Below are 22518 nucleotides of genomic sequence, written 5' to 3'. Positions count from 1 at the left end.
TGTTCGTCCGTCCGGGCAGGCCGAGCCGGGCCGGCGTCGAGGGCCGTCGGGAGCAGCCCGTCCGTCCCGCCGCCCGCATGGCGGCCATCAAAGCCCTGCAGGAGTGGTGCCGGCAGCAGTGCGAGGGCTACCGGGACGTGAGCATCACCAACATGACCACGTCGTTCCGCGACGGCCTGGCCTTCTGCGCCATCCTGCACCGCCACCGGCCCGACCTCATGTGAGTGCCGCCGCGCCCGCCCCCGGGGCCGCAGACCGGGAAACGGAGGCCCGGCCCGCGGGCGGACACGCCCCCCACCCCGTGGGCCGCCCGCTGGCTGTGCGGAGGGAGCGGGGCCTGCCACGCACGGCCCACCCTGCAGCCTCGAGGCTGCGGCCAGTGACCCCCCCCTCTGGGCCAGCCCCCTGGGCCCTGCGCCAGGATCCTGGCCGTCCCGGGTCCGCTTAGTCAGGGGTGACTCAAGATGGTGCCTTGAGCCAAGAGAGTTGCTCCCTTGGGCTCCACATTGTCCTAGGGTCTGGTGGAAAAAAGGGTCACTCAAGGCTGCGAGTGTGGGTATGGCCACCTCCCACCCCCCAGCCTGTCCAAGCCCCTCTGAGAATGCAGACTAGAGACACCTCCAAGACAGACAGAGCAGGAACTCCTGAACCGTCACCCTGTACCTCTCTCTCTCTGTACCTTAGGGTGACATGGAGACTGAGTCCTTCCCTGGGAGGTGGACAAGGAACAGGCCCCAGCTTGACTCAGTTCCAAAACTTAATCACTCAGCAAACACTCTGGGGTTTCAGGAAGAGGCTCACAAAGCCACCTGCAGCCCAGGCCCCTCTGGGAAAAGCATCATCCTGAGAAGTGGCTGGGGCCAGGGCCTGGCTGGGATGCGGGGGGGGGGGGAGGTCTGCCAGGGATGAAGCCTCGAGGGCGAGGGCGGCAGCTTAGCTACCACCCTGACTGTGCACACAGGGAGGTGGAGGTCCAGAGCCCACGGGCTCCTGTTGACATCACACAGCGGTGTCAGAGTCAGGCAGGTCTGACACAGCTCTTCCCCAAACCCAGCTCCCTCTGCCTGGGATGCCGGAGTCTTGAGCAAGAGGCTGGGCTCCTGCCCTGGGGTTGTGAAATGCATCTCTTAAGCTGCCCAAGTCTCTCGGTGGCACTTGGGCAGCCATCTCTGCTCCTTACCCAGGCACGTGTCACCCTGCCCGCCCTCCCCTAATTTTGGTCTTTTTGTGCTGGTACTGAGGCTTGAACTCAGGGTCTGTGCATTGTCCCAGAGGAGTTTCTTCATTCAAGGAAGGTAGGCATTCTACCACGTGAGCCACACCTTCACTTCCAGCTTTTTGCTGGTGAATTGGGGCCAAGAGTCTCATGGACTAGCTAGCTTTGAACTGTAGGTCTCAGCTCTCAGCTTTCTGAGGAACAAGGATATCAGGTGAGCCACCAGTGCCTGGCTCAAGCTGAGCTTTGGTGGTTGCTGGGCTGGGGACATGGTGACAAAGATTAGGACCTAAACATGGAGAGGCCCGTGGCCGGGCTCCATCAGGGGTCAGGGGGAGGCTGGCTGGTGGCCTGGCCCAGGCAGTCCAGAAGGGGTGAGCATGACAAGTCTTTAAGAGACCTGGGCGGGTGACACTGTCTGCTGGCCCCATGGCTGTGGCTGGATATTTGGGGCCTTTCCGGCTCTGGAGAGTTTCCATCTGCTTCCAGCTTGTTAAGGGCAGAGGTCATGGGTTCATGTATGCCTGGCCCACAGGAGGCAGAAGTGCGTGTGCACACACATGTATGTGTGTGTGTGTGTGTGTGTGCTAGCACAGTCACTGGGTACTGACTGTACAAGATCATTTTAGCCTCCAAATATCCTATCCCCTGAGACAGAAGCTGACCCCATAAGAGATTAACTTGTAGAGGGCAGAGAGGTTAGGACAGGACCGAGGCTGGAGGCACGTGGGGTAGAGTTATCTTGCCAACTTGCTGGAATGTCACCTCCGGAGAGTTGGGACTCTTTTTATTCATGGTGTCTTCCATGTGCCTGGAACTTCACCAGATTGATACCTGCATGCAACTGGAGTTCCACAGATCAGGGCACACAGGTGGAGCTCAGTCATTGGCCTAGGAGCTCAGTCCTTGCTTGTGCGCTGTAGTGAAGAGGAGGCCCAGGAACCAAGGTGGTAAAAAGGGAGGGATGGGGCCACAAGCCAAGGGATGCCTGAAACTTCCTGGAAGAGGCAGGAAGAAGCTTCTGGAGCTCCTGAGAGAGCCCAGTTCTGAACACCTTGGACTTGTGGCCTCCAGGACAGTGGGGGCACAGGTGTGCAAAGTCTGCAACCATGTGGTTATGACAGGCTTCAGAGTCAGGGTATGGAAAGGGCTGGATGAGCTGATGGGATGTCAGACTGAGACCCATGTCCCGTGTCCCGTGTCATGTCCCCCCCCCCCCCAGTGTGGAGCTCTGGTGGTGGCTGGCAAGGTTTCCTCATTAAGAAGCCTTGATCTGCTTCTCCTGTCTAAGGCTTGAACTCAGGCCATGGAGGGACTGAAGTCAGACCTTGGCTGGGTGCAACGCAGCCCTCGGCACCCCTGTCCTCTTCTTCCTGTGGTGAAGACCCTCTGGTAGCAGCAGGAAGATGGACTTCCTGTCTCCTATCCCCAGCTTTGCCACCAGGAAGTCCTTCCTTTGGTCTGACCTCAGACTTTCCTGCTGCATTTTGAACGTATTTCCTCTGGCCCTCAAAGGAGAGCAGCTGTGAGTGAGCAGGTCTGGGCTGGGAGCCAGCCAGGTGGGGGACGGGCTTCATCTGTATCTGTACTCCTGATTTCCCCCAATGGTTGAGCTTACTGTCCCCCCCCCCGCCAGGAGGTTTGTGGGAGTCTCTAACTTGGGGCTCAGGGATCAGCCGCACAGCTACACCGGCCTAGAGGTGGCTAGTCTGCCCACTCAGGGCTGTGGGTTTGCCAGCTGAACTTCTCCCGGGTGCTGCCCCAGGGGTGGTTTCTGTGATGAGGTCATTGGCTGCCAGGTGTGTGGGACCCGCCCAACACAAGCAGCCCTGCCCACAACCTACCCTTCTCCTCTGGACCTCAGGCAGGCTGGGCTGGACTGGGCTGTGGCAGGGGTGGAGCGGGGCTGGAGGCAGAAGCGCTTCCGGCAGGCAGAGAGGGGGGCCTTGCCGCCTCCCTCTCTGCAGACCAAAGTAGGGGCCATTTGCGAGACGTGTGGGGGGTCCCCCTCCCCCTCTCCGCAGGGGGAGGCTGTCAAGTGAAGTCGGTGTTGTGTGGATTCTGGTGGGGTCCTTTGCACTTTCTCTGGGCTCCTTCATCTTGTGAGGCCTGTGCGGGGACTACAGGCAGAAGTGGCAGAAGGCAGTGGTGACTGTGGAGATGATAGGCTTTGATCGCCAGGGCCACCCCCCCCCCCCCGGGACGCTCCAGGTCCATGACTCAGCTTGCTGTTGGACATCACATGGGGAGCCCCTCATCTGGAACCCCAGAAGCGGCAGCCTCGTCTCCCTTCTGACCTCCCATCCTACTCAGGCTGCGGTCCGCAGGAAGCCGCCTGGGGACAGAAGCCTTCTGTTCCCTTGCCCGAGGGCCTGCTGCCCAGACCTCTGCTGTCGGCCTTCCAGGATGGCAGGGTGGCCAGTCTGGGCATTAGTTCCCCCACCCCCACCCCGGGACCCAGCCCTGCCGGGTCCCATCTTCCCCCACCCGCCTGTCCCTCCTCATTCCTGTGCCATTTGTCTTGCTGTCTCTGCTCTCTTTTCCTAGTGGGGTTAACTCTCCATGTGCTGGGGATTTCCCTGCCCAGTGCTCCCTCCTCCCCTCCCTTCTGTATTCCAGGAAATAAGCCAGCCAGCTGGAGGTTTGGCCTGGGCCCAGGGTCACTGCCTCCAGGGGTGCTAGGGCTAGAGGCTGGCTCCCTCCCCAGCTGAAGTTCACATTCCATGGTGGATAGTGGGCGGGAGGCAGGCAGAGAGGGGCCTGTGGCGGCCTGGCTGGACATGCATTGCCAGGCAGCTGGCCAGTGAACTATGGCACCGCTCACCTCTAGACCCCACCAATTTATTTATTAAGCTACTATTAAAAGCATAAGCCAGACGCACGTTGGTGACTGATGCCTATAATTCCAGCTACTTAGGAGGCTAAGGTCTGAGGACTGAGGCTCAAGACTGGCCAGGGCAGAAAAGTCTATGAGACTCCAACTCTTGAGTGTGGCTTAAGCATTCGGGTGCCAACCATGAGCAAATAAAGGGAGGCAAGGGCCTAAATTCAGTCCCCAGTAACACACACACACACACACACACACACACACTGAATGAATGAATTCAACAAGCATAAATGGAATGCTAACTGTATACCTAGCCATGTTGTGCTGGGAACCCTGGAGTAGTAGGTAAACACATCTTATTTTTGTGCCACTACCGGGGCTTGAACTCAAGGCCTGAGCATTGCTTCTTAGCTTTTTTGCTCCAAGCTGGTGCTCTACCACTTCAGCCACAGCTCCACTTCTGTTTTTTTGCTGGTTAATTGGAGATAGGAGTCTCTGAAGCTGGATGCCAATGGCTCACGCCTGTATTCTTAGCTATTCAGGAGGCTGTGGTCTGAGGATTGAGGTTCAAAGCTAGCTGTGGCTGGAAAGTCCTTGAGACTCTTATCTGCAATTAATCATACAAAAGGCCAGAATTGGAGCTGTGGCTTAAGTGGTGGAGTGCTAGCCTTGAGCAAAAGGAGCTCAGGGACAGTGCCCAGGGCCAGACTTAAAGCCCCAAGACAGACTTTTCCTGCTTGGGCAGGCTCCCGTGATCCTCAGGTCTCAGAGTTGTTGGGATCACAGGCGGGAGCCACTGGTGCCCAGCATCCTCAGCTCTTTTTCCTTTAATTGTTTTCCACATTGAACCACAATCCTTTTCTTTATGATTTCCATGTAGCCTGGATATCAGGTGCACCCTACAGCACTTAGTTTTTATTGGTTGGAATGAGATCTCATGAACTTTTTGGCTGGACTAGCCTCAAACTTACGAGTGCCTTACTTCTCCCGTTGGAGTGGCTGACGCTAAAGACATGTGCTCCTATGCCTGACCACACATGATTTCTTTCCTAATGCTTCACATTCAAATCAAATGGCCCAACTTGAGAGAACACCTTGAGTTCCGGTCCTGAGGGCAGGACGTGGCCAGAGAGTCCGGCTGAGCCGGCACAGAGTGTGCAGGTCACAGGGGACAGCTTGCGGCCAGGGCCAGGTCCTGAGTCTGGGCCAGGTGCAGGAGTGGCGTGGCTGAGGATGGGCCGGGGTGGTCCTGCCCCGCGGTGGAGGCTCAGAGGCCAGGGGAGCAGCTTGGACTTGTTCTGTTGGCTGGTGTGAGGCTGGAACGTTCATCCCCAGCCTGAGTACCAGCGCCCTGCTCAGTGTGCTGCTGTGGGGGAGGGAACTCCAGAAGGTTCTGGGGCACCCCCTCTGGGGTGGGGGAATGGTCTTCCAGGCCCCCCAGGGAGGATGGAGGCAGATGGAACAGGCTCAGGCCCCTTTTTGCTTTGTTTAGATACAAAACAGAACTTGTTTTCCTGCCTGCCCAGCCGGCCACCGAGGCCAGGGAGAGGGCGGGCGGTGGGGAGGGGGAGAGCTGGTGTTTTTGGAGGGGTGGGGGAGAGGGGGTCCCAACACCCCTAGCTGAGCTCAGAGGGACCATGGGGGGGTATTGGACCCTGGCTGGCCACCGCGGGCCCTTGGCTGTGCTTGGGCCACCCTGCCTCTGGACAGAGGCCTGCGTGCGTGCGGCCGTGCAGACGCCTGGCTCCAGGGTGGTCCGCACATCTGGTACGTGTTACCTGGGAGGTAGTCATGGCAGCCGGAAGTGCTGAGTCCCCTTGGCACGCAGAGCTGATGGATGGCCGGATGGCGGCGGACATTCCTAAGGGGGGAGGTGGCCGACTGCCGCACAGATGCCCCCGGCTGCCGGCCTCAGTTTGCTTGCCTGGAAAGTGGGCTTCTGGTGCTGCCTCTGGGGGGCCTCCTGGGGGATGGGCCCAGTGAGGCCTAGCCTCTGCTGGTGGTGTGGACTCGGAGCTAGCTCGTGCCAGGCTGCGCGGACGCAGATAGGTAGCACCTTTGCCCTTGTTGTTTGAGACATGCCCGGCCTGGTTCTAGAATGCAGCGCTAGGTTGGGGCGTGGCTCAGGGTTACAACACTTGCCTAGCATGCTGGAGGGCCTAGTACTACCAAAGAGAGCGAGACAGAGACAGTGTGGAGGAGGGAGGGAGGGAGGGAGGGAGCAAGGAAGGAAGGAAGGAGAGGAAGAGAGAGAGAAAGGACAGGCTCATGCCTGTAACCCTAGCTGCTCAGGATGCTGCGATCTGGAAGATTACAATTTGGAGCCAGCCTGGGCAGAAAAAGTCCAAGACTCCCATCTCCAATCAGCCAGCAAAATGCTGAACTGGAGGCATGGTTCAAACGGTTGAGCACCGACCAGAACAAGAAAGCTAAGCAAGAGCATGGGGCCCTGAGTTCAAGCCCCAGTACAGAAGGAAGGAGTGGAAGGCAGGCAGGCTTGTAGAGAAGGAACCTTGGCTATCGGGAGGGAAGCGGAGCTTAGTGCCTGCCACACGCTGGGGTTGGGTAAGGAGGACACAGCCCAGGATTGCAACCCCACTCCTCTGTGCCAGGAAGCTTCCAGAACAATCCAGTCCACTGTCAGGGCAGAGCTCCCTGGCTGTGGGAGCAGGGCTCTGCTGGTGGCTTTCTCACTGTGGGGCCAGGGTGGCACCCGTGTGTGCCATGGCTGTGGGCGGCCGGGGTCTGGGGCAGGTCATGCTGGGCCTGTGTCTGGCATGTTCCGTATCCTGGGGCTCAGGGCCCAGCTGGGGAAGAGATACGCCCATGGCCTCTCAGGAAGACCCCACTACCCAGGCTGGTTGGGGGTGGAGGGTGGGGTAGGGGCGGTGGGGAGGCTTCCTGGACGCCTGTATCCATGTGGCCATGGATGGGGAGCTCTAATGGATTCAACACTGAGGATCCTGGAAGGGTACCCCCTCCCCCAGTCGGTACTGAGTCGCCCTAGCCCATGGGTAGGAAACAAGGAGGCTGAGGGACCTTAACCTCAAGGTAGCTGTGTGCTGGCTGGGCCACCCAGGGCTGGTGGCTCTACCTTTCTGGGCCTGTCTCCTGCCACTTCTGGTGGGAAACAGCTCAGCCTTCCCTGAGCCTGGAGGTGAAGGTTGAGCTACAAAAGCCATGATGGCCTGTCTGTGCCAGGGGAGGCGGTGGGGGCCTGGGCTCTAGACTGCATCACTATTCGGTGCCAACTTGCCCTCTTCAAACTGGCTCCAGATCTCATTCCCAGTACCCCTCCTGGTGGCAGGGGGCAGCGCTGGGGCAAGATGTCCCTGGGGACCCCGAGTCCCTGCCTTCTCTGCTTTGGATACATAGATTTTGCTGTTGATGATTTTGCTGGTACTGGGGCTTGAACTCAGGACCTGGGTGCTGTCCCTGAGCTTTTGTGCCCAAGGCTGATGCTCTACCACTTGAGCCACAGTTCTACTTCCAGCTTTTTGCTGGTTCATTGGAGATAAGAGTCTCACAGACTTTCCTGCCCAGGTTGGCTTTGAACTGGCGATCCTCAGATCTCAGCCTCCTGAGCAGCTGGGATGATAGGTGTGAGCCACCAGCACCTGCTGACTCTTGTGTTTTTTTTTTTTTTTTTGGTCCGGTGGTGGGGCCTGAACTCTGGGCCTGGGCGCTGTCCCTCAGCTCTTCAGTTCAAGGCGAGCACTCTCCCACTTGAGCTACAGCGCCACTTCCGGTTTTCTGGTGGTTTATTGGAGATAGGAGTCTCACGGTCTTTCCTGCCCGGGCTGGCTTTGAACCGAGATCCTCAGATCTCAGCCTCCTGAGTAGCTAGGATTACAGGCGTGAGCCACCAGCGCCCGGCTTGACTCTTGTGTTTTATCTTCCAGAAATTTCAGTGCCCTCCGGAAGGAAAACATTTATGACAACAACAAGTTGGTGAGTCTCCCTTTCCTGAAACCCACAGTGTCCTGCCCTCCTAGCCCTGCCAACAAAGCTGGCCTGCAGCCACACCCAAGGGGCCATCAAGCCCTGGGTGGGCCATCTCAGTCCTGCCCTGGAACCCAGTCCTACCTCCAGGCCTCAGCTGGCTAACTCTAGAAGAATTCTCCTGCTCCTCCTGCTCCTCTTTCCTTCTTCCTTCTTTCTTCTTTCTGTACTGGAATTTGAACCCAGGACCTTGTGTTTAGAAGGCAGGTACCTTACTGCTTGAGCCACATCCCAGGTTCCTTTTTTTTGTTGGCCATGGGGCTTGAACTCTGGGCCTGGGCGCTGTCCCTCAGCTCTTCAGCTCAAGGAGAGCGCTCTACCACTTAAGCTACAACACCACTTCCGTTTTTCTGGTGGTTAGTTAGAGATAAGAGTCTCACGGACTTTCTTGCCCAGGCTGGCTTTGAACTGTGATCTTCAGATCTCAGCCTCCTGAGTAGCTAGGATTACAGGTGAGAGCCACCAGCACCCGGCTATCCCCAGTCCTTTTTGCTTTGCTTTTAGCCTGCCCTTCCCTTCCCTTCCCTCCCTCCCCTCCCCTACCTGCCTTCCTTCCTTCCTTCTTCTCTTTTTCCTTTCTTTTTTTTTTTTTAATTTTTTGTTGTTTCTGGAGCTTGAACTCAGGGCCTTGGTGCTGTTCCTGGGCTTTTTCTTTTTTTTGGGGGGGGGTCTGGTCGTGGGGCCTGAACTCTGGGCCTGGGCACTGTCCCTCAGCTCTTCAGCTCAAGGCTAGCGCTCTACCACTTGAGCCACAGTGCCACTTCCGGCTTTTTTCTTTTTGCTTCTGTGGTGCTGAGGAATCGAACCCAGGGCCTCAGGTATGCAAGGCAAGCGCTCTACCACTGAGCCACTTTCCCAGCCCCTCCTGGGCTTTTTCACCCAAGGCTACTGCTCTACTACTTTGAGCACCACTTCCATCTTTCTGGTGGTTAATTGGAGTCTCACAGACTTTCCTGCCTGCGCTGACTTTGAACCATGATCCTCAGCTCTCAGCCTCCTGAGTAGCGAGGATTCGAGGTGTGAGCCATCCAGCGCCTGGCTAGTGTTTGTTTTTCACATAGGATCTCATCCTTTTGCCCTGGCCAGCCTTGGTCTGTGATCGGTCCACCTTCATCTCCCTTGTAGCTGGAATTGCAGGTGTGAACCGCCATAGTTATTTTTTGAGATTGGGGTCTATTTTTTTTGTTGTTGTTGTTCAGATTGGCCTTGAACCATCATCGCTGCCTTCTGAGTAGCTGGTATGGCAGGCATGAGCCACCACACTTGGCAAGCTTGGAGCCCCAGGTCCCCTCTGTCTGTGGGGCAGTGAGGATTGGGCTGGGGAGCCTCTTGCCCTGAGTGGCCTGGCTAAGCCCAGCCTCAGGAGGGTGTAGGAGATGCAGCACTGGGCAGGCTGCTGCTCTGCTCCCTGAGGACCAGTATCTCTGGCCCTGTGGATTCCAACTTCTTTCTTTGTGCCCCAGCTGTGAGAACCTCTTCCATGCCAGCCTCAGTTTTTCTGGAGCTCCCACCTTCCCTCATGGTCCAAGCACAGGAGGCAAAGCCCGTGTGCTAGTTCACAGGTCGGGGGGCACGCAGACCCTCGCATGGCCTGCCAGGATAGGGCCGAGACAGTGGATATCTGTCAAACCTCCCTGGCCAGGGCTTGCTCCACAACTTAATAACAGCAAATTCCTGTTAAAAATTGAGTTCTGGAAGCTGGGCGCCGGTGGCTCACGCCTGTACCTAGCTACTCAGGAGGCTGAGATCTGAGGATCACGGTTCAGAGCTAGCCCCGGCAGGCTGAGAGACTTTTATCTCCAATTAAGCACCAGAAAACCGGAAGTGGCGCTGTGGCTCAAGTGGTAGAGTGCTAGCCTTGAGCTGAAGAGCTGAGGGACAATGCCCAGGCCCAGAGTTCAGGCCCATGACCAAAAAAAAAAAAAAAAAAATTGAGTTCCGGGGCCTGGGAAGTTGGCTCGGTGGTGGAGCGCTTGCCTTGCATGCATGAGGCCCTGGGTTTAATTCCTAACCACCACATAAGCAGGAAAAAAGCCTGAAGTGGCGCTGTGGCTCAAGTGGTAGGGTGCTAGCCTTGAGCTGAAGAGCTGAGAGACAGCGCCCAGACCCAGAGTTTAGTCTCCACCACCAACAAAAATAAAATTAAATAAAAAAATTGAGTTCCAAGCCACCAATGGTGGTGCATGCCTGTAATCCTAGCTATTTAGGAGGCTGAGATCTGAGGATCCAGGTTCAAAGCCAGCCTGGACAGGAAAATCCATGAGACTGTTATCTCTCTCCCTCTCTGTCTGTCTCTGTCTCTCTCTTTGCCAGTCTTGGGGCTTGAACTTAGGGCCTGGGTACTCTCCTTGAGCTTCTTTTGCTCAAGGCTAGCACTTTACCACTTGAGCCACAGCACCACTGGCTTTTTCTGTGTATGTGGTACTGAGGAATTGAACCCAGGACATCATGTATGCTAGGCAAGCACTCTACCACTAAGCCACATTCCCAGCCTGAAACTGTTACCTGTAGTTGACCAGAAAAAAGCTGTAAGTGGAGCTGTGGTTCAAGTGGTAGAATGTTAGCTTTGAGGCAAAAGGACAGTACCTATGCCCTGAGTTCAAGCTGTATTACACACACACACACACACACACACACACACACACACACACACACACACCCAGAGCCAGTTCCTCTGGCCACATTTCAAAGGCCACATTTCAAAGGCTTAGAGCCACATGTGGCCAGCAGCTACCAATTTCAACCATGCTTGAAGCAGTAGGCTCAAGAGATACACATCAGTAAGACTGGGAAGGGTAGAAGGGAGTGGGGCCAGCCAGGTCTCAGGGAGAGCTTTCCCAAGACTCTTGAGCAACCTTAGGCAGGGATGGGCAAAGGCCCTGGGATCAGAAGGAGGCCATGGGTGGGTGGATCGGGGCAGAGGCAGGGCCCTAGGAGGGCAGGGTGGGGTGTGCCAGGAGCCTCAGGGCTCCTAAAGAGAGGAATCCCAGGGACGAGGAGCATAGAGGTTGAGGGACATCCGGCCTACCATGCTGGCCACAGGAAGGGCCGGCTTCTGGGCCCCTGGGGAGGATCGGTGGCGGTGGGAGGCCTCTGGGTTGGTGTGGCCATTGGGCCTGCAGGCCGGGGAGCTGCCGCTTGCAGGCATGTAGGGGCTGCACAGGCAGTTGGAGGTGGGACATGGAGTGTAGGGAGGCAGCCTGGGATAGCCACTGAGGGAAGGAGGCAGTGGAGGCCTGAGCCTGGGAGGCTCGGGCGGTTTTCTGTGGCCATATTTGGTGGTTTGGCAACTGTCCCTTGTAGATGAGAACTCTCTGCCAGCACAGCAGGAGTCTCTTGTGGCTTGGGAGTGGGTGGAGGGGGCTGGGAGAGGGCCAGGCTGGGCCACAGGTCAATGGCAAGGCGGGAGATGGAAGAGGGGACGCTAGGCCTGAGCTGCTGTGTGGGTGTGTAGTCGGTGTTGTTTGGGTGTGCAGTCAGTGCTGTGTGGGTATGCAGTTGGTGCTGTATAAGTGCAGCTTCCTGACCCTCTGCAGCCCAGGGCATCAGGTCTCATAGCAGCCTCCCAGGCCCTCTCTGCCATGGTGAGGGCTCTCAGGACACAGGAGGCATTTGTGTTCCTTCTGAGCACATGAGGCTGAATGAACATCCGGGCAGGTGTTGGCTATGTGGGTGGCCAGCTGCCACGGGGTGGTTTGGTGTCAGCCCGAGTGTGGAGTGGCTCATCATGTCCATGGTCACATGGGCAGGGGCTGGGAACTGTCTTGCCTGCTGGAAATTTTGATTCCCAGTACAGATAGGTATAAAGGGGGAGTTGAAGGAAGCCCCATCCTGTTCCCCCTACCTCTGGCGCCTTCCCAGGCCTTCAGCGTGGCTGAGGAGCAGCTGGGCATCCCGGCCTTGCTGGACGCTGAGGACATGGTGGCTTTGAAGGTGCCGGACAGGCTCAGCATCCTGACCTACGTGTCTCAGTACTACAACTACTTCCACGGTCGCTCCCCCAGTAAGTCCTGCCCTACCCAGCTGGGTCTCCCCAGGGCTCGCTGTGCTGTAGCCTGGTGGCCCTCAGGATCCATGTCCAGCCTCTGTGCCAGGATGGGTGGCCCAGGCAGAGGCGGGCATGGGCAGACAGCCCTGGGCAGGGGCGGGCAGGCCCAGGCCTTTTTCCACCCTGGGCGTGATGTGGCTACTCGCCTCCAGCCCCACATTCCTCTCTGGGCCTTAGAAATCTCTGGAATCACCCGGGCAGAGGGCCAGCCCTGCCTGGAACAGAAAAATCCCTTTTCCCTGACCCAGGATGCAGGGGTCTCAGTGAGTTGGAGCCAGAAAAAAATGAGGGGCAGTGCTGGGAAATATGTGCCCTTCGGTCCCTCCTGGCCCTGCACCCCCCAGCAAATACCCCAGGAAGCTGGTGACCTCCTTTCTGGGCACCAGGAGCCCAGGGGGGGAATCCCAACCCCTTTCAGAGTGGGTATGGACCAGGCAGGGCCCTCCTGACCTCTGGATGCCCTGTATTAATTAGTTGGGGGCATGGCTGGTGTGAAGAGACCTCCGTCAGACTCCACCGAGGAACCTCGTGGCAAGAAAGCCCCATCTCAGCCCCCCACGCTGCCCTCGCCCGCCCCGGCTCAGCGGCCACCGCTATCTCCTGCCAGGACAAACTCCGTGGTCCAGAGGAAAGACGGGGGCTCAGAGGACCCCGCCCTGAAGGCTGTAAGCCCTCAGCCCACCTGTGTGTGATTTCTTGGTTTCTCAGGGGCCTTTGCTGAATGGGAGTTACAGGGTTGTGCGCAGCCCTAAACTACAGGGCCAGGCTGTAGCCCTGAGGCCACAGTGCATGCCCTGAGTGCTGTTTATCCAATACCCTCTGGGATTGGATAAACAAGGCAGGTACTACAAGGCAGGTAGCTCCCATTACCCAGATGGGTAAACTGAGGTATGGGACAGTCGTGTGGGTGGAACAAAGCCAGACTTTCTGGGGCTCACAGCAGGTCTTGTTTCCCTCCCCAGGACAGGAGGGAGCCTTGGGCTTTGTTCCCAGGCCAGTTCTGCAGCGTGAATGGGACTCGGTTCCTTGCATGGGGTTGGCAGGGGGGACTGGAGGGTCAGCAGCATGTGCTCGGGTGCCCCCTGCTGGCCATGGCTAGTTATTCTAGGCTCCAAGGAACCACTGTGTAGGGCTGGGGGTGGGGGTGGGGGGTGGGGTCCCTATGGGTGTCTGAACCTTGGATCTGTCTCTGGCTTCCCATCCTCTCTCCCTAGGACCCCGCTAAAGTTGGGGTCCCACTCAGGCTGGAGGCCCTGTGCTTGGAGCCCAGCCCACCCACAGGGGCCTCCAAGGGATAGATGGACCTGGAAGGAGTGAGGCCTGAAGAAGGCCAGCAGCCTTCAGAAGCCCCTGGTTCTTCCTTATAGGGTCTGGCAGGGCCGGGCAGCTCGGTCAGCAGCTCGTGTGGCATCTGTGGCAAACACGTGCACCTCGTCCAGCGACACCTTGCCGATGGGCGGCTTTACCACCGGGGCTGCTTCAGGTAGGGCCTGGCCGCTCACCTAGGCCTGCACCTTCCTGATGCAGGCCTCCTCAGCCTCCCGTGTCCTCTGGCCCAGCCCCTGTCCTTCCTCTGGACCCTCTGTGTCCTGCTGTCTCCCCCCCCAGGCCCTCGGGGACCTTTCGCTGGGTTCCAGTCACACTGGCCAGATAGATCCCCTTTTCTGCCTCAGCCTGGTACACCCTACAGCTTCCCAGATAGGGGCTTCTGAAAGAAGTCCAGGATGCTTGGAGGGTGGATTTGTCCCCTCCGTGGGGGCTTTGGGGTGTTCTTGGTAGGGCTCAGGGATTATAGCCCTGGGTGGAGTTTGTTGAATCAATCATGAATCACAGGATGGATGCAGGTGGACTTGGATGGATGAATGAGCTGGAATAAATGAGCAAGTGGGTGGATGAATTAGGCCACGAGGGACAGGCGCTGAGCCCCTCTGATGCCTCCCCAGGTGTAAGCAATGCTCCAACACGTTGCACTCAGGGGCCTACCGGGCTACAGCGGAGCCCGGGGTTTTCGTCTGCACCAACCACCACCCAGGAGCCTCCTCTTCCACCCCAAAATTGCCAGGATTGACTTCCAGACCACCAGGGGCCCTCCCTGCCACGTCCCGCTCCCCCAGCACCCCGCAGAAGGCCCGGGACCTGAACGGACTGAGGGCCCCAGCACCCAGCACAGGCCCAGCGGTTCACAAGCCCGTAGCCAACAGCACAGAGGCTAAAAGTTTCACCCGGGGTACACCTAACCCTCCAGCCAGCCCCTCCTCCCATGCCTCCACGGGGAGCCCCGGGGGGCCCAGGCTGTCCCCCAGCCCTGCGGTCCCCTGTGTGGGTGCCACAGGCCACTCACGGGTGACCAACAGCTCCCCGATGGGGTGGTCGTCTCCTGCTCAGGGCACGGCAGCTGTTACCGCCCGTCCTGCTGTGTCCCCAAGTGCCCCGCACAGTCGGCCAGCCACACCCCAAGGCCAGGCAGCTCCCCGAGGCATGCCCAGTTCAAGCGCACCATCTCCAGGCACGGCGCTGTGGACGCCCTCAGCCTCCAGGACTCAGCAGGCCCGAGAGAAGTTTCTCCAGACGCCATCCCCGCCCAGCAGTGGCCCCACCGGCAGGAGCCCCACGCCTGCCACGGACAGCAGCAGGGCGCATGCTCTGAGTGTTCTCCGCAAGGCGCTGCCTGGGTTGGGGGATGCAGGCACCCAAGTGCCCAGCAGGTGGGTAGAAAAGGGGCCAGGGTACAGCCAGATGCACCCATGCCACTGGTGGAGACCACTGTGAATGGTCAGGAGCAATGTGTCCTCTAGCTCTGGAGACCATAGTGTGGCCAGCTGGAGCCCCTCCTGGGACTTTAGGGGAGGGTCCCTCCTGCCTCTCCCCGCTGCTAGGAGCTCCAGGTTCTGGTCTCCATCCTCATGTTATTATGATTACGATTATTATATATTTTGTGCCAGTCTTAGAGCATGAACTCAGGGCCTGGACACCGTCCCTGAGCTTTTTCACTCTAGGTTGGCACTCTACCCCTTGAGCCACTTGAGCTCCACTTCTGGCTTTTGGGTGGTTAATTGGAGATAAGAGCTTTCCTGCCCGAGCTGGCTTCAAACCCCAATCCTCAGATCTCAGCCTCCTGAGTAGGATTATAGGTGTGAACCACTGGTACCTTTATTTTTAGTTTTTGTGATGATTCTGAGGCTTGGCCTCAGTGCTCCTTCAGCTTTTTTGTACAACCAGCTAGCTTCATGCAGAGGCCCTGGGACTTCTGCCTGCAGGGGGAGAGGGGGACTGTGGACAATGCTGGGAGGGGGCTCCTGGATCCTCACATGCCTGAAGCTGGATCTCTTGCCCACAGGCCCTGCTCAGCCAGTTCCTCTACCTCAAATTCCCATCTCAAAACCGAAGAGCCTCAAGCAGTTTCCTCAGCCAAGCAGTCACATTCTGGGACTCCCCAGGCCCCCAGCCCCAAGCTAAGGACAGAGCCGCTTCGGCCCCCCTTGAGTGTGGGCAGCCCTGCCCAGGCTCCCACATCACCCCAGGCCAAGGGGAGGAGGCCAGCTGTGCCTTCAGTGGCCAGCGGTGTCAGTGCAGGTTCCAGGCTGAAGCCAGAGGCCCCCAGGGTGAAGGGTAAGAGCCTGCTGATGTGGGGTAGTGAGGGGGATGGGGCACAGGGTTCCCCGGGATCTGTCACTGGTGGCTCCTGGGCCAGGCCCCCCCCCGGGGCTGTGTCCCCCGAGATCACTCTTTGGTGGTGGTGGGTTTCTGTAGTTCAGGACCCTGGTAGCTTCTGTCCATAGCTGAGTCCCCAGGCCAGCTCTGCCCTGGGTGTGCAGACAGAAGAGGGCCTGTCCACACTCAACGATGGCCCTGCCCGGGTCTAGAGTCTGTGGCCATTTTGCTGGCTCTTCCTGGAGGATCCCTGGACCCTGCATTCCTATCTTAGGGCATCTCAAGCCTGGAGATGGGGGCTTTTCTCTTGGCGTCTGTGGTGACCCTCAGCTGGGCAGATGGTGCCATCAGGCTGAGCTCAGGACAGACTGGATGGTCATCCCGTGGGACCAAGGATCAGTCCCCAGGGCAGCCTGCCACCCATTTGGCAGAGGCAGAGTTGAGGCACAGAGATGGGAAGCAGTAGCCCCAGGGACACACAGCTCGGGGCAGGCCCTGCCTGAGCTTCTCAGCATGCTGGGGCCACTCAGTGGGCAGCTGAGGCTAACCTGGACACCTCCATACCCTCTCTCCCCTGCCAAGGCCCAGATGCTGCTCCCCAGGAAAGCAAGGAAGGGCCGGAAGGCTGGAGAGCTCTCCTGAAGCCGGTGGACCGGAAGAACCCTGCCGGAAGGTGAGGTGGGGTGGGGTGGCTCTGCTCTGCTCCCCTCGCTGACCCCTACCTGCGTCTGAGGGTCTTCGATGTGAGCAGAGACGGCCCGAGGCCTGGCATACAGTTGGCGCTTAGGAAATGCCTGTATGGAGGGAGCAAGTGGGCTTTTTTTTTTTTTTTTTTGGTTATTTGTGAGCTTGAACTCTGGGCCCGGGTGCTGTCCCTCAGCTCTTCAGCTCAAGGCTGGCACTCTACCACTTGAGCCACAGCACCACTTCCGGCTTCTGGTGGTTGAGTGGAGATGAGTCTCATAGCTGTTCCTGCCCAGGCTGGCTTTGAACCATGATCCTCAGATCTCAGCCTCCTGAGTAGCTAGGATTACAGGTGTGAGCCACTGACACCCAGCTTGGGCTCATTCTTGTTTTTCTTTGGGCCAGTTGTAGGGCTTGGATTCAGGGCCTGGACACCATCCCTGCGCTTTTTCACTCAAGGCTGGCACTCTGCCACTTGGGTCACAGTTCCACTACTGGCACTTTTTGGTAGTTAAGAGTCTCAAGGACTTTCTTGTCTAGGTTGGCTTTGAACCCCAATCCAGTCCTCTAATGTCAGCCTCCTGAGTAGTGAGCATACTGTGTAGATATCCGCAGCAGAGCCGAGTCCTCGTCTGAGTGTCCTGGGAGGCTGTGCCCAGCAGGTGACACCTGCCAACACCAGTGGGGGGACGGGGATGGTGCCCAGAAGCTGAGGGTCACAGGGCCAGCACTGGACTGTTAGGCAGCAGGCCGTCACCATGCACGGAGCCTGCCATCACCTGAACCCTGGAGGCCTGGGCTGGTCACAGGGCCCTGAGCATGCCCTTAGGTACTGCAGGCAGGGTCCTGGGTAAGCAGGCCAGGGGTCAGCACGCCTGCGCGCCCTTGAACTAGGACGCAGGCGCCACCTGCCTTCCCTCTAGCCGCAGCTTTGTTTTTGTCGGTCATGGGGCTTGAACTCTGGGCCTGGGCGCTGTCCCTCAGCTCTTCAGCTCAAGGCGAGCACTCTACCACTTGAACCACAGCACCACTTCTGGGTTTATGGTGGTTTATTGGAGATAAGAGTGTCATGGACTTTCTTACCCGGGCGAGCTTTGAACTGTGATTCTCAGATCTCAGCTCCTGAGTAGCTAGGATTACAGGTGTGAGCCACCTACGTCTGGCTTCTACAGTTTTTTTTTTTTTAAACCAAGCTCCAGTGGCCCCTACCCGGGGCCAGGGCTGACCTGACACCTTCTGATCAGGACTCTGGAGCTGCGGGAGCCGAGAGAGCCACAGATCTTGGCAGCGCCCAGGGCAGGGGATACCCCCAGGAAAGCGTCGGGAAGCTCTGACCGGGGAGTCCAAATCACGCTGACCCCTGTGTGGCCTGCGAAGACGCAGGGCCCAGCTAGACCTGGGCCCAGCCTTGCAGGTAATGTGTCACGGAGGGGGAGGAGGGCAGTGTGGGTGCTGTATGCTCCTGGGGGTGGGGGAAGGGCAGAGACCAACACCACACACATGCACATGGTCAGATGGGGCACCTTGTGCACGGGATGGCCAGTCATGGGTACATGTCCCAGGCTCTGGGTGGCTCATGCCTGTGCACGTGTATCGTGGATGCTGGATCCCAGCACTCATGATTGTCCTTCCTGTGGGTTCACCTCTCACATGACTGCCCCTTGACGTCACAGGCCCGTGCCCTCGCCGGGTAGAATGGCAGTGTGGACACGGTCCCACCTTGGTCCTCTGTCAGTGTATGCACAGAATGTGGCTATGCCAGCCATCCTGGGACAGAGCCTGGGTGCCAATGGGTCCTGATGCTCAGGGCCAGGCTCTGGTCTGACTCATGGCTCTGTCTCCCACCTGCTTGCTGGCAGCCGCCTCCCCGTCCCCAGCCCACCGCAGGAGACTGGCCATCCCTGCCACCCTCGATGTTTCTGCAGACTGGCTTCAGCCAGAACCTTCAAGGCAGGAAGAGCATGCGCAGAGCTCAAAGGAGAAGCAGCATTCTCAGAGCGTGCCCCAGAGAGGCGCGTCTGCTTGGGGTGAGGATGAAGGCTTCCATGGATGAGGAGGTGTCTCTGGTTTTGCCAGATGATGGGTCTGGAAGAAAGAGGAAAGGCTGCAGGACTCCAACTTTTCTCATGAAAAGGGAGAGCCCCCTGGTTCCATTGTCACAGAGGCCTTGTGACAGTGGAGGGTCCTTGCTGGTAGCCTGAGTCAGCCAGAGATGTTGGAGGGAGTGTATTTGTACGTGCTGTCCAGGGGGAAGGCAGGGCCAGGGCAGGCTAGGATCTGCCCAAACTAATTTGCCCCCCCCCAAACTAATGGGGCTGCCCAAGTGCCTGTGGCTGGGGAAGGCAGCCGGTGGCATGCTGGACATTGGGTGGACCCAGCATCCTGGGTCCAACCCCTTCCAGGGCACTTGCGGGTCTCCCAGTCCCCCTGAGCCCCAGCAGTTCATCCCTCTCCTCCAGGGAGGCCCTCGGGCCTGGTTAGCACCCCTGCTCCGCCTGCTGAGACAGTGACTTCCCCCATCAGGGTGAGTAGGTGGGCTGTGGCGGGTGGCTGGACTTCAGCTGTGTGCTGGTCCTCACTGCCCTTTGCCTCCTCCCAGCTGCATCCCGACTACATCCCCCAGGAGGAGATCCAGAGGCAGATGCAGGACATTGAGAGACAGCTGGATGCACTGGAGCTCAGGGGCGTGGAGCTGGAGAAGCGTCTGAGGGCGGCAGAAGGGGGTGAGTGACAGGTTGGCCACGCCCCCTCCGCAGGCCCACCACACTAGTAGACTGGCCACGCCCCCACCACGGTCCAACCATGCCCACTGTAGGCTGGCTGCCTTCCTACCACAGTCTGACCACTCCCACAGTAGGTTGGCACAGCCTACCACACCCATACAGTGTGAAGGCCACACCCACAGCTAACTGACCACGCCCCTACGGCTCTGCTAGCCATAGGCTGGCTGCGTGGTCCTGTTGCAGACTTCAACCATGGCCTAGGCCTGCACCCCTGCCCTCCAGCTGGGCACTGGAGCAGAAGGACTCCAGCCTCTCCTCTCCTCTCCACAGATGCAGCGGAGGACAGTCTCATGGTGGACTGGTTCCGGCTCATCCATGAGAAGCAGCTGCTTCTGAGGCTGGAGTCTGAGCTGATGTACAAGTGAGGCCCTGCAGGAAGGCCGGGGCATGAGGGGGCCCCAGGTCCTGGGTGCGGGAAGCAGCCATTATACAGCCTGTCTCACACCTGAGTATCCCACAGGTCCAAGGACCAGAGCCTGGAGGAACGGCAGCTGGACCTGGAGGGCGAGCTGCGCCGGCTGATGGCCAAGCCTGGTACATCCCAGTCCTTGCTCACCAGGAAGCTCAGCCTGAGAGAGGAAAGGCCGGGCCTGGACCAGCGTGGAGGCGGCTCAGCTCCGGGGGTGGCTGGGTGGTGCTAGCTTCCCCGGGCTCTGCCTGGGTAAATCTTGGAGATTTAGCTCTTCCATTCCCTGGCCGTGTGTCCTTAGCCAAGTCTCTTAACCTCTGTGCCCTCTCAGCTAGCTGGCTGGGTCAGGGAATTAGTGCGTAAGAGGAAGTAGAAAGGAGCAGGTGGAAGTCCCACTCTTTTGGCAAGATGGGGTCCCAGCCTCAATTTGGGAGAGGCCCCGATATGCACACTGAGGGGGGCTGGTTGCTCCCCCTGTCCAGGCCACCCTGCCAAGCACAGGTGCCAGTGCCCCACTCTCCCTTGAAGTGGGGGAGCTGGTACTGGGCAGTGGCGACTTGGCGCTCCTGATGGCATGGCTCCCCTGAATGGCTGGCTGTCCCCACAGAGGGTCTCAAGTCACCCCAGGACCGGCAGCGGGAGCAGGAGCTGCTGAGCCAGTACGTGAGCACTGTGAATGACCGCAGCGACATTGTGGACTTCCTGGACGAGGACAGACTCAGGTGAGGGTGAGGGCGGGGCTGGCCTGGGGTGGGGCTGTGGGGGGAGGCTGAGCCCAAGGTAACTGTGTCCTGGGCGGGGGTGCAGCCACCGGGCCCTCAGCAGCCATCCTGGCTCACTCACCAGAGGAGGGTGGGTTCGGGCAGGTCCCCCAAGGCTGAGGACAAATAAAAATTATAACTAAAAAGTTTTAAAAATTAGCCAGGTGCCAGTGGCTCACAGCTGTCATCCTAGCTACTCGTGAGACTGAGATCTGGCAGTTTGAAGCCATTCCAGAGTGTGTGAGACTTTTATTGTCAATAAATTACTCAGAAAAAGCCGGAGTGGAGCTGTTGTTCAAATGGTAGAGCTGTAGCTTATGAACAAAGCTTAGCGACGGTGCCCAGCCCCTGAGTTCAAGCCCCAGGATTGGCAATAAATAAACACGTAGTAAATAAATACATGTATTTATTTTGTGAAAGCCTGGGCATTGTCCCTGTGCTTCTTTGCTCAAAGCTAGTGCTCTACCACTTGGACCACAGTTCCACTTCTTGTGTTTTGGTGGTTCATCGGATATAAGAGTCTCATGGACTTTCCTGCCTGGGCTGACTTTGAGTCACGACCCTCAGATCTCAGTTTCCTCCTGAGTTGTTGGGATTACAGGCATGAGCCACCAGGGCCGGATGACATACTCCATTTTGAACAGGAAGGTGTGTGGCAGCACTGGGGAACCGCTCTGGACGGTCCCGGGCCATTGTGCTGTCAGCCATGTCTGGGCCACCAGCCTCAGCTGGTCCTCTGGGCTGCTCCCCGCTGCCTTGGTCCTGACCAGCTTGGGGTCCCAAGTGCCGGGTGTGGCCAGGCCATGTGGTGAGGGGGCTGGAGGGCAGCCATGTCCTAGGCTGGGAGCCCTGGTCTGGGACGTGTGCCTCATGGCTCCTCTCCCCCACCCCAACAATGTTCATTGCAGGGAGCAAGAAGAGGACCTGGTGCTACAGAACATGATTGAGAACCTAGGTAGTGCTGATGCCAGGCCATGGGGGGCGGGGGGGACATGCTGGCTGAGCTGGGAAGGGACTCCTGTGGGAGTGGGGAGGGGGAGTTAGGACCCAGGACAGGCCTTGTCTTAGGGGCCTCTGGCTGCAGTAGGGTGGGGGTGGGGAGGCTGAATTTATTTTCCGCTGGTGCTTGGCTGGGCTGGGGAGCTGCTCTGTGGGTGGGGTGCATGAAGTCAGTGCTTCTCTGGGTCCCTGGCTTCGTGGGGGTCCAGGAGGCTCTTAAAGGTGGTGGGGTGCACCCATCAGGGACCTGTGTGGTCCAGTGAAGCCTCATTTTCCTTTCCTCCCCTCAGACCTCCAGCGGAAGAAATCCAAGTTCCGCTTGTCCAAAATCTGGTCTTCCAAGAACAAAGGCACGTGTGCCTAGTGAGCTACTGGCTTGGGGGTGGGGGCAGGAAGGAGGGCAGGACCCTCACTGGCCCCCTACCCTGGCCATGGCCCTCAGGGGCATGACAGAGCTGGTGTGTGGCCCTGGAGCGGCCTTGCCTTCCTCTCCAGGCTCCTCATGGCCTTAATAAAGACGCTGACCATGGCCTCCAGCGCGGGCCTCCTGCTTGCGTCCGTGTTTGCCTGTGTGTGCCAGATGGCTGGCGCCTGGCTCGAAGTCCCTGCCAGCGTTTCATGTGCCCAGGGGCCTTGGGAAGGCACTGGTCCTCCCTGGGCCAGGCCTGACTCACAGAGGAGGGCCATTTAGTTGCTTCCTGGCTATAGGGATGGGGTGGATGCTCACACCCCTAGGGGAATGGGGTGGATGGGGTGGGCACTGTGTGGGCCCTACAGTTCCTGGGGAGCTTGAGATTCAGATCGTGATGCCTCGGTGGCCAGGGATGGCTGTGGTTGTCCTGAAGAGGTTACTGGAAGACCATGGCTGCCACATGGGGTCTGTGGGCCCGCTGGGCAGTGCATGGCCTTGTTCCTTAGGCACTGGGTGATGGGCAGCTCTGAGCAGAGTCCTGGGGCTGCTGTGTGTTAAGAATGCAAAACTGGGCCTGGTGCTGGTGGCTCACGCCTGTAGTCCTAGCTACTTAGGAGGCTGAGATCTGATGATTGCGGTTCAAAGGCAGCACGGGCAGGAAATGTTTGTGAGCCTCCTATCTCCAATTAACCACCAGCAAATCAGAAATGGCACTGTGGTAGAATG

General features: G+C 58.5%; 1 protein-coding gene across 1 annotated transcript; it reads left to right on the top strand.

The window, feature by feature from the left end:
- The first annotated feature begins 62 nt into the window (after nt 1-62).
- Nucleotides 63-21915, top strand: Micall2 (MICAL-like 2). The gene is made up of 17 exons (XM_013023443.1): nt 63-220; nt 7946-7994; nt 11907-12048; nt 12568-12758; nt 13461-13576; nt 14037-14798; nt 15431-15702; nt 16327-16417; nt 17673-17842; nt 18288-18455; nt 18888-18952; nt 19028-19151; nt 19482-19572; nt 19672-19745; nt 20228-20342; nt 21290-21336; nt 21671-21915. The coding sequence occupies exons 1-17, from the start codon at nt 78-80 to the stop codon at nt 21742-21744; spliced, it is 2694 nt and encodes an 897-aa protein (XP_012878897.1). The 5' UTR covers nt 63-77; the 3' UTR covers nt 21745-21915.
- The last annotated feature ends 603 nt before the right edge of the window (nt 21916-22518 follow it).

This window comes from Dipodomys ordii, unplaced genomic scaffold (genome assembly GCF_000151885.1).
Source record: "Dipodomys ordii isolate 6190 unplaced genomic scaffold, Dord_2.0 Scaffold68, whole genome shotgun sequence".
NCBI lineage: Eukaryota > Metazoa > Chordata > Mammalia > Rodentia > Heteromyidae > Dipodomys > Dipodomys ordii.
Note: the sequence above shows the minus strand (reverse complement) of the source record. Positions and strands in the feature narration are given on the sequence as shown.